At 38.4% G+C, this 11,364-nt stretch overlaps 1 protein-coding gene across 3 annotated transcripts; it reads left to right on the top strand.

Moving 5' to 3' along the window:
* Positions 1–1,151: 1,151 nt before the first annotated feature.
* On the top strand, positions 1,152–9,577 carry LOC121811553 (protein transport protein Sec24A-like). 3 transcript variants are annotated; one of them, XM_042212434.1, is made up of 15 exons: positions 1,152–1,411; positions 1,551–1,604; positions 4,066–4,125; positions 4,572–4,625; positions 4,702–4,874; positions 5,038–5,224; positions 5,420–5,565; positions 5,645–5,799; positions 5,944–6,025; positions 6,109–6,224; positions 6,924–7,022; positions 8,007–8,130; positions 8,450–8,727; positions 8,819–9,033; positions 9,136–9,577. In XM_042212434.1, exons 2-15 carry the CDS (start codon positions 1,556–1,558, stop codon positions 9,360–9,362), a joined length of 1,965 nt encoding a protein of 654 aa, XP_042068368.1. In that variant the 5' UTR covers positions 1,152–1,411; positions 1,551–1,555; the 3' UTR covers positions 9,363–9,577. The 3 variants fall into 3 exon arrangements, 2 of the variants coding, with proteins under 2 accessions (XP_042068368.1, XP_042068367.1); XR_006052677.1 differs by lacking the exons at positions 1,152–1,411; positions 1,551–1,604 and adding an exon at positions 2,430–3,403 and having other exon boundaries at positions 9,136–9,413; positions 9,512–9,577; XM_042212433.1 differs by lacking the exons at positions 1,152–1,411; positions 1,551–1,604 and adding an exon at positions 2,432–3,403.
* Positions 9,578–11,364: the final 1,787 nt, after the last annotated feature.

Genomic DNA, 11,364 nt, shown 5'->3' on the forward strand with positions numbered 1-11,364 from the left:
GAGATGTCACATTATATCTATAAACTCTACACCAATTGCTCTCACAACTGATATCAGGCATTGAGTCCGTAACAATTAACCCCCTTAAAGGCCAATATCATCATTGGTCACGACTGGTTCTTCGCTAGACCACTCCGAATTCTCATTGGTCATGATGAGTTCTTTGGCTTACCACCACTCTTAATCGGTCTCAAACACTCATTGATCACACTTATATCTAGTAATTCCTAGATGGATGTTGGCTCGGACCCACTTTTATTCATTTTTTACTCTCTGTTCTTCTGCAAGAGCATAACACCCACACCCATGCTCTTCCGCAAGAGCATGCTCAAGGGTCTCATCATTCTATTATTCAATTTAAATAAAAACATTTCCACAATATTAAAATGCATTAAAAATACCCGAAATACTATTACAAATTACAAAAAAAATAAAAAATACATAATTGAAATCCTAAAAATTTAAAATTATATGATTAAAATCCTAAAAATTGAGGTTGAGAGAGTTGTTTGGTATAGTGTGATTTTTTTGTGTAGAAATGAATGTATTTATAGATGAAAGTGTGAATTTTGGGATACAAATAATGAAAAAAAATTAAAAGTGTCGAAAAAATGGATATATTTTATTGGAAAGTGGGAAAATATTTTTCTTATTAAATCTGAATTTTTCTGATTTTTTCGAATTAAAAAAAATGATAAACCAACGGCCAATCAGAGCATGCCACGTCGGCTGCTCATGCTCTTGCCGTTGGCACGACGGTGCTCTTAGCTAAGAGCAGGGTGTTGGCCTCGCCATCGACACGACGCCTGCTCTTAGCTAATAACACCGATGCAGATGCTTTGACAAAAACTACCATGTATAAGGAATGACGAAAATGTCCTTTCAGTTTATTTTGGTTTTGATTTTTTCAGTATTTCGATTTCGATTCATTTTTAATTTTGAACTATTTTCGGATTCGATTCGATTTGGGCTAATAACCATGGGCCAAATTCCACGAATGGACCTCCTGGGAGGTAGTATCCGTCGTTTGTTTCCGCAAAAAAAAGTTTCCAGAGAGGGGAAAGACGCGAGAAGCTCACACGTGTATCCATAGTAAACACGCGTTAGGCTCATGCGTGTTTCAATTAAACACGCGATTTGCTCATGCGTGTTTGAATTTATACACACGAGAGGCTCAAGCGTGTTTCAATGTATACACGCGATTTGCTCATGCGTGTTTTAATTTATACACGCAATAAGCTGATGCGTGTCTCCCTTGGATACAAAATTCAGTCCAGGCTGCTGCTTCTGCTTTCTGCCTATCACAGACGCGAAAACTGCTCTGCTTCGTAGCCCCATTCATCCCAACTAGCAAAAATCGAACCATAATCTGACATTTAGCTGCTCCCATTCCAATTTGAAGTGTTGTTAGGTAACTTTCTACCATTTGTTTCGGTTATTATTGGTATATTTTAGTTGGGTATAAGATTTACGGTTCATGGTGTTTAAAATTTTTTTGTTGAATTTGGTTGAATTTAGAGTATATGATGTTTATCGTACTTATTTTGCAGGTGTGATGGTGTTTGTGAGTTTATATTGGGATGGGAAAATTATTCAGCTCCCAGGTTTGGGTGTTGCTTATGATCCCCCTCGTGCAAAATCATTTATTATATTGAATGAAAAGATATCTTATTATCAACTAGATTAGAGCCGATGCCAAGATACCGTTTTCCTTCATCTCGCTTTGAAGGGGATAGAAGCCCAACAGTTCATCACATGAACTCCTCCACCCAGATTCACAATACCCATTTCCTGTAAATGGTACTCCATCTACACGTAGAGCCCATAATACTTGAACGTCCCGTAAAGTAATAGTAGCTTCTCCTACGGGAAGATGGAATGTATGTGTCTCTGGCCTCCAACGTTCAACCAAAGCTGTTATTAAAGCATGATCTACATCTAGCGCCTTCCCACAGTAAAAAACCCCACCAAAACCAAATCTGCAGACATAATCAATCACGCGTCTGTGATGATTATCTATCTCCCAAAAATGGCCCTCAAAGCGCCGAATATTGAAAGGAGTTGTTTCCTCGCCTGCCCACGCCTTGCGAGATATATGACTGTGCTGATAATGCAATACAGAAGGATTTTCTGGTCCATATCGCGACATCCTAATAATCAACAATTAACAACATTCGACACCAATTTCAATAATTAAACAAAAATTCGACCCCAATTTCAATAATTCACAAATTCATCACAATTCAACGCAAACTTCATCACAAATTCATCCCAACACCCAACATTCGAAACCAATTTCAATAATTCCCAAATTCATCACAATTCCATCCAAAAATTCTTCACAAATTCATCCCAACATCCAACATTCAACATTCGAAACCAATTTCAATAATTCAAAAAAAAAAATGGCAGACACCAATTTCAATAATTCACAAATTCATCACAATTCAAACAAAAATTTCAACTCTTGAACCCTAAATCTATAACCAACAAAAAATGAAATTAAGGGTAAAAACTTACCTAACAACACTTAAAAGAGATTCGGGAGCAGCTAGATGTCAGATTCACTTCGATTTTCGTCGATTTCTCTTCGTTTTCGCCGATTTCTCGCGTGCAGAGGGGGAGCGCTGGAGTGAAGAAAGAGGGCAGAAGCTTCGGTTTTCATCCAAGGTAAACACGCGTTAGCGTGATGCGTGTTTAATTGAAACACGCGAGAGCGTGATGCGTGTTTACTAAAGACGCGAGAGCCTCATGCGTGTTTAGTTAAAACACGCGATAGCCTGACGCATCTTTCCCTTATCTGGAAACGTTTTTTTTCCCGGTACAAATGGCTTATAAGTTCCTCCATAACTTCCATTCGCGGAATTCTGCCAATAACCATGATAGTTAAGTGGTGCATCAACGGCAGGATTAAAGCCAGCGTGTCAATTTCTGATTGGTGTCTCTTACGCTGTCCTGTCGTTTAACCATTTTCCGTTCACTTTTGACAGAAAATAGAAACCTCGCTAATAAAAAAAACCTCGAATAAACCTCTCCCAAATTACCTCCAATCCGAATCGGCGATCCGGATCCACAATGTCCGTGCGCCAGACGATGACCCGGTTCCCGTTCAACCCGGCGGAGGAGGAGGCGTGCGGCGTTCCGTGGGGCATGACGGTGGCGCCGTTCGCCGCCATGGACGAGAACGGCGTCGCGCCGGTCTACGGATCCAACGGTGAGCTGCTGCCGCGATGCGAGAATTGCTGGGCCTACTATAACACCTACTGCGAGCTGGATCAGTGGTCGTGGGACTGCTCCCTCTGCGGCACCACCAACGGCCTCTCCACGCAGTCCATCTCCCAATACTCGTTGCCAAATTCCTGCGCCGAGAATATCTCCTCCTTCATCGACCTCGAATTACCTCGTAATTCCTCTGCTTCTGAGCCAGTGGAATTGGTGAATTTGGATTATTTTTTTTTGTTGTTGCTGATTCACTACGACCTTTCCGTGTTGCCTGAATTTGGTTTTATTTTCCTTTCATCAATCTATTTAACAATCATAATACTGAGAATTTCAGTATGAAGTAATGGTAACAATTCTAGATACTTAACTTGTCTTGCTGAGATTGAATAGAAATCCTTAACTAGTCTTGCTGAGATTGAATAGAATTCCTCATTTACGATGTCTACGAGCTTTTCAATGTGTTTAAATCCAATCCTATTAGTATAGTTGATTATAGGTTGCAATAATTTTTCATTGCTCTAGCAGGAAGTTGAACTAGCTATCACATTTTATGATATAGGATTACATCTAATATGGAGACATAGGATTACCTTGGCCACATTATTTATCTGTATAATGTATGTGATATCATCAGTCTTGATTCTTTTCATTTATGAAATGTATTACGTCATAAATATATTCAAACTGTTGAAGTAATGTGCAGGAAGATCATCTCACATAGCTTGTTATTGTGTGCAAAGTTGTAATTCATAAGCTTGCGCCTTCCTTTCATTATAAATGTGATTTGCTGGAAACTGTGGTTAGGTTGTTTTGTGTTTTTCATTATTCATTACGTTGTGGCAGAGGAAGGATCCGAAGAAATGAAGGCAAGGCCAGTGTATGTTGCTGCTGTTGACCTCTCTTGTAAGATATTGTATATCCCTATTGCGACTGTTGACTGCTGCATCTCAATTTGTATTAAATAAATAAGATAAATCAATCATTCGCACTCGAGTTTGGGGTTTAAATGGGTCTCTGTTGTTGAGTACAAATTGTACTGGGATCACAATAGTGGGTATGTTAATGCAAGTAATGTCAGGAAATCATGCTTTGGGGTTCAAAAGTTCAAACTCTGTTATAAACTGTATAAGGTAGGAAATAATAGATTTCCCATGCTAAACGAAGGCATAAGTGGATGATGTTATTATGATAGTATTTGGTGAAGAAGATGTAACTTGAACAGTCTATCCAAAAAAAAATTAATGCGTGAACTGTAGACTAGTATTACTATCATTCTCGACCAATCATGTATGTTAATGCAATTTCAGTATGACTAACATTTGGTCTCCTTGAATTGTCTTCTTCTGCAGCATCAGAAGAGTTTCTGGAACTTACTAAAAGTGCTCTTTTAGCAGCATTGGAAGGTTTGTTATGTTTCCATCTCCTATTGAAGTTGTTGTTACTAAAGTGAATTCTAGTCTTAATCTCCTAATTTTGCAGCACTGGGGCCCGGGTCACTTTTTGGTCTTGCTACATTCAGCCATAAAATAGGCTTGTATGATGTTCAAGGGCCCATTCCTGTAGTCAAGAATGTCTTTATTCACCCAGAGTCTCTTGAAAACCTAACAGTGGAGCTTGAGGATGTTATGCCACTGTTTTCATTTCTGGCTCCAGTATGTACATTGATGATGTTTGTGTTGTCATGCTTTTTTATTATTTCATTAGACTATATATCTGCTAGTTTACACTTTGAAATATTTTTTCTGAGTTGTGGTAGGGTTGAAGCTTTGGATCTTGACTAGTCAGTACTCACATCTTTAAATATCAATGTTGTAGGTGGACACGTGCAAAGACCTTATTGCATCTGCCCTTGAAACTCTAAAACCAACAACTTCTTGGGAACGGACTACAGCTGCTGGTCAAGGAGTAGATGGTGTTTTACTTGGTGGGCGAGGATTTGGGGTTGCAATGGAAGCTCTGCTCAAGTATCTTGGATCGGAGTATGGGAATACATATGCGCTGGGTACAATAAATCTATCAACGATTCCTGTAAAGAATATTTTGTAATTTACTAGCAATTTGTTTGCTTCCATTTTCTGCTTCTTCACCATGGTACTTTGGCCAAATCCTCTCATTTACTATATGTTTACTGGATGCCCTGACCTAGTCAGGACTTCTAATTATTCTCCCTTTTGCTTCTCCCTCTGGTGGAATGCAGCCAGAGTTTTTGCCTTTCTATCGGGTCCTCCGGATTATGGTCTTGGCCAGCTAGACACCAGACGATACGGTGAACAGTATGCTAGTAAAGGAGAGGACGCTGATCGTGCTTTACTCCCTGAGCAGACTCCATTTTATAAAGATTTGGTAGTTTGCTTGTCTTAACGAATCGCTTAAGAAACTGGTAAAGTAATAAAATGATAAGCTGAAAATTTATGCTTCACAGGCTGCTGTTGCTGTTCAAGCTGGCGTATGTGTGGATCTATTTGCTGTTACAAATGAATATACTGATCTAGCATCTTTGAAGTTTCTAAGCATTGAGAGCGGAGGCTCTTTGTTTCTATATTCAAGTACCGATGATTCAACACTTCCTCAAGATATGTGAGTTTCGAAGTTATACCTGATGATGATTCTTGTAGATGATATTAATTTCGGATTATCTTGTAATAGCTGGGAATAAACTAAATCAATTTATGATTTTCCTCTTCAATTAGACACTTAGATGATATATATGATGTGATGCAGGTACCGTATGTTAAGTAGACCATATGCTTTCAATTGTGTTCTCCGTGTCAGGACATCATCTGAATTTAAGATTGACCATTCAGTAAGAATGGGCTGTTCCAGTTTTGAATTGTTTTTGCCATTTTTAAACTCTTACAATATGACTCCCCATTTCTGATGCTACAGTATGGGCACTTCTTCCCAGACCCGGAGTATGAAAATGTTCAGCACATCATCTGCTGCGACTCTTTTGCCACATATGCCTATGACTTTGATTTTCTGGGTGATGTTGGATTTTCACTGTAACGTGAATACTTCCTTTTACTTATCTGTTTTCTTATGTAGTTCTCAAGTGTTTTTTACTTTTATTTCTTGATTTTATTGCTTAGTACATATTGTCAACATATTACAGACTTACCATGAAGTTGATGTTCCCATGATATTTGATATGCATACAATAATTATGTGATATTGGTCGTTCTCTTTTCTGTTGGCTTAGATTCATAGATCCTTTTTCTTTTTTACTTTTTTAACCGTGATTCATCTTAAGATATCCTACTCAATTCATTTTCATTCACAGCTAAAGTACCTTCATGAATCATGGCATAACATCTAATTAGTGTAATTGGAGATCCCATTATTTCTCTGATTCCCAGCCCCCCAGGATGTTGGGGCACAAGAAACATCTTTTCCCTAAATCTTTCCCTTTCTGCTAGAGTTCAGATTTTTTTCTGGCTTGCTGTTTTCATAAGCTGAAGTCAAGTATGCTCTTGCAACATCCCTCATATATCTTGCAGTCCTTTATTTGTGCTCTTGCATTCTCATGAACTGGGGACTCAATCAATATGTAAAGCCATTTGTTTAGAACTCGTGTATAACTTGATGGATGAAAAAATTCCAATGATTTCTCAATTTCATTTCGCTTACCATTCTCTACATTTTCATTGTTGTATTTGAGTTTGATTCTGTATAAAATTACGACAATCGACATTTTTATGCAGGCACAGCAAAGAACGCCCAACATTACAGATTGCATTTCAATACTCAGTGGTTGTGCCTCCAAATGAACTGTCAGTGTCAAGTTCAGGAGCTTCAAAGAGGTATGCTTCTTTTTGTGCAGTTGAAGCTTTCTGGTCATAAGAGCAATGGTCCTGAGTGTCAAACCTTGATGAATAACTATCTAATGTGTTGATTCAGAAGAGAACAACATGTTCACTGACTCCATGATGTAAAGGAAAGATTGATAAACTGTTTTAGAACTCGTGAATCTTGTGATTTTCTGGTCAGTAGTTTTGGAAGCAGTTTAAACACATCCATTGATTGAGCTCAGTGTAAATGCAGTTTCACAAAAATAGTTGAGGTGATCGTTAGGTTGTGTCAATGACAATAATGGTGGTTGCGAAAAAACTCCTGGCTCTGATAGTTTCACTTATTTTCAAAATGCTTCATTCAGTCATTCTTAAATTGCTTCTGTGAAATCTGATTATGAATGTAAATAGTAATACAAGAAATTCAAAGTTAAATCCGGTTCTCAATTATGGCAAGAACTAATTCCAGTGGTCACATAATGGTATACTATTTGCATAAAATCTGATATAGCGGCTTAATTATTTACAGTGTAGGTTTTTGAATATTTTGGGAGGCATTTTTTATCCCTATCTTTCTGGCTAGCTTCTCGTGCACACTGGCTGTGAATAATGAAATGTTGAAAATGTGAGTGCTGATGTATATTTTCTGCTGGATTATGCCAAGTGAGGTTGATTCTGCTGACCTTACAATTCAGATAGTGCTGGAGTTGACTTAAATAACCTTGTTTGGATTATGACAATGAGTTAAATGATTAACTTTTATAATTATCCATGACTTCTATATTTTCTCATTTTTGGATCTTATATATCTTAAAATGAGTATTCTCACACTAAGAGCTCTTTGTGCCCCGTTAATTTGACCAGTTGAGGACTGGGCCGTTACTTATACGCTACTTGCTTTTGCTGTTGTTTAAAGAGCCTTCGCCCGTGCTTTGAGTTTTACAGCATGAGGTTCGGTTGATCAATGTTATATATGTATGATCTACTTTCATGCAGAGATACATATTCCCTGCAAAGGAGACTGAGGATTAGAACTGTACAATTTGAAGCTGCTCGCAATATCAACGAGATTTATGATACTGTGGATCCTGAAGTCATTCTCTCCATACTTGTTCACGAGGTAAACTCTATTTCCGGAAGGTTGTGGTTGCTATCTATATCTATGCATTTTGTAAGCTTGGTAGCGACAGGAGAGGTGAGGATTTGCAGATTTGTGTCACATATATACTGCATTTTAAAGCAAGTGTCATAAGATTCATTTCATATTTTGTCCTATGCATGCGTTTGTTGAAGATTGTGTCTGTGTACTGTCACGTCAGCGTGGCTGAGTTATAGCCAAATATTTGGATTTGATCTTCCCTACCGAGGAGTATGCTGATGGCTGATACATTTATACTGTCAAGTTATTTTAACGTTTTGTTCTTTAAAATTCTTATTAGGTGATTTTGTCTTCACTAGAGCAAGGAATTCGGGAGGCTAGGATTTTACTGCATGAGTGGCTTGTAAATCTTGTCGCTCAGTATAATGATGCTTTCAAGCTTGTTGAAAATGGAAGAGGAAGTTTAACAACTTCCCGTGTTGATGTTGCCTTCAGTCAATTCCCTCAGCTGCAATCTTTGCCCCGCTTAATTTTTGCTTTGCTACGGAATCCTCTTCTTCGGTTTCATGAAGAAGGTGTTCATCCAGACTATCGGATATATCTTCAGTGTTTGTTCAGGTATGCAGGACATAATCATTTGCATCAACCTTCAGTGGTTGTATAATGGCGCCATCAAGCTTTTTAAAACTCACAACTCTTTTTAATGCAGTGCCCTGGAACCTTCTTCACTTAGCCGTGCTGTATATCCTTCACTGGTGTCGTATGAATCTCCAGAAAAACAAGCATACCCTCGCCATTCCCTGAGCCGCGCTGCACTACTAACAAGTGGCAGCCCAATTTTTTTCCTCGATGCTTTCACTATGCTCATTGTGTTCTATTCCTCCACAGCTGACGCTTCCCTTCCTTTCCCTCCGCCCCAGGATTGTAAGTGAACGTTCATTTGTTTCTTCTCTCTCTCTCTCTCTATCCCCTCCCTTTTAGAATTACGATTGCATTCACGTTTGCTAATAAAAGATACCTAACCAGGCCTTTTGAGAAGAAACATCAACAAACTGAAGCAAGAGCGGAGTATTACTCCTAAACTGATTTTTATAAGAGGGGGGAAGGACGATGCGACGGTGTTCGAGAACTATCTTATCGAGGAACAGGACGTGGAAGGAAGTGGGTTCACTAGTGTTATGGGTTTCGTCTCCTTCCTCGACGAGATCAACCAAGATGTGCTAGAATACATCAACAAACCAAATGGTAAATAGTGTTAGAATACAGGAGTTGGAATACAAAGTTGGTAATTGTGGATACAGAAGGTTAGTTCCCAAATAGAGAAGCAGAATCGTCGTCGTCCATGGGAATTATGTTGTTAATCATGTATTGACTTTACTGTAATGCTTTGTTTATTTTTCAGGTTCTGTATTGCTTTGTAATATTAGACCGTGGAAGGAGTTGATTATTTTGGGATTCCAGATTCCAATTTCTTTTCTCCTTTGAATAATTGTGGATAAATGGCTTGCACCCCTCAGCGCCAAAAACCTTCCAAGGAACATAAAACTCTTAAGTCTATGACTTGATTGACCAACAAAATTTGATATGGAAAGGAGACAATATACAAACTTTTTAACAAGGATGAAGCGGATCATATTTGTGCTAAACCACTTAGCAATCGCATACTGGATGATAAACGAATATGGGGATATGATAAGAAATGAATATATTCGGTCAGGACAGTGTATCATTTGACAGGTACATTTCTTGGGAAAAGTCAAGAATATAAAGCCTCCTCAAGTAGACTGGAAAATGGCTAGAAAAGATTGTGGCATTCTAAAGTTACACCAAGAATTCGACACTCCTTATGGAGAGCATGTGTAAACAGCTTGCCCACTAAGGGAAATCTTTATTGTCGAGGCATTGATGCAGAAACTGTTTGTGAGATTTGTGGCTTGAGTTGTGAGTCAAGTGATCATCTATTGCTACACTGTACTGAAGTGGTTAATGTCTAGAGGTATGACCATCTTCGCTTGGACTCTCATCTCCTTAATAGCTCTTCTTTTAAGCAAGTGGTTTGGTCTCTTTTGGAAAAATTACCCCATGAAGCCTTTGCACTTTTTGCTTATACTGCATGGAATATTTGGAAGAGAATAAATGAATTTTACTTTGACCAAAAAGTTTTTAACTGGGAAGAAATTCTTTTATTGGCGCACAAAAATTGGATGGAAATGCTTGACACTTTTGAAAAGAATGCTGGAAATAAAATTGAACATTGCAGTTTGCATAAATGGGAACCTCCTCCATCGGGCACTCTTATGATGAATAGTGATATAAATGTTCTCCAGAATGGTCGAGTTGGATTGGGTGTGATCTTTAGAGATGAAAAGGGGGCGGTTGTCTTCGCTTGTAAGACTGAACTTCGAGTGGCTGGGCCAACGACATTGATGGAAGGTATCACAATTCGGTATAGTTTGAATATGACCCTTTTGCAGAATATCTCTAAGGTATATGTGCAATGTGATAACCAAAATTTGATTAGGGGACTACGTGGTGATGTGGATCTTGACCCTTACAGTGAGGTTGTGGAAGATGACATCTTGGCTATTGCTAGAAGGGTTGGCGTCATCGATTTTCAATTCATCCATAGAGCTTGTAATCGTGTTGCCCACTTATTATCCAGAAGTCCAAACTTTATAGGGGCAAACTTTATTCCAAAAAGTACTTTGTCTCTTGTATCTGAAAAAACATCTTAAATTTATAAAATTACCTTATTTTCTCAAAAAAGAAATAAAAATAATTGTACTCTTTTGAAGAGAGGATTTTTGCACGTGTGTCGTGTGCACGTGTTCCTCCTTTCAACAAGATTTATAACTTCCCTCAAATGCAACGAATATTACTAAGTATAAACGGCAAGAACGGGGTCGAACCACAAAGACTAGGGACCTACTCGAGATTGTTTCTACGACACAATCGAAAAAGTGATCGGCTGCTGCCACGCATTCATTAAGGGCTGAGTTTTAACTACTAGACCTGAGAATATAAACCTAATCTATTCTATCTACTGGATCCAGAGAACTGAAGGTGCTTCAAATGTAATTGCAATCGTGATTTGAAACTGAAAATTAACTTTAGATCATTCACCAAATTTCCTGGGTCAAGCAAATAAGTTTCCTAAAACAGCCAGACAACAGAGCGTAAGAAAAGCAACAGAAAAGATTTCCCTAAATAGCTACTGACAAGAAAGCTGCAACTAACAAACTAAAGCAGATCTGA

The sequence above is a fragment of the Salvia splendens genome, chromosome 7 (assembly GCF_004379255.2).
Source record: "Salvia splendens isolate huo1 chromosome 7, SspV2, whole genome shotgun sequence".
In the NCBI taxonomy this organism is placed as follows: domain Eukaryota; kingdom Viridiplantae; phylum Streptophyta; class Magnoliopsida; order Lamiales; family Lamiaceae; genus Salvia; species Salvia splendens.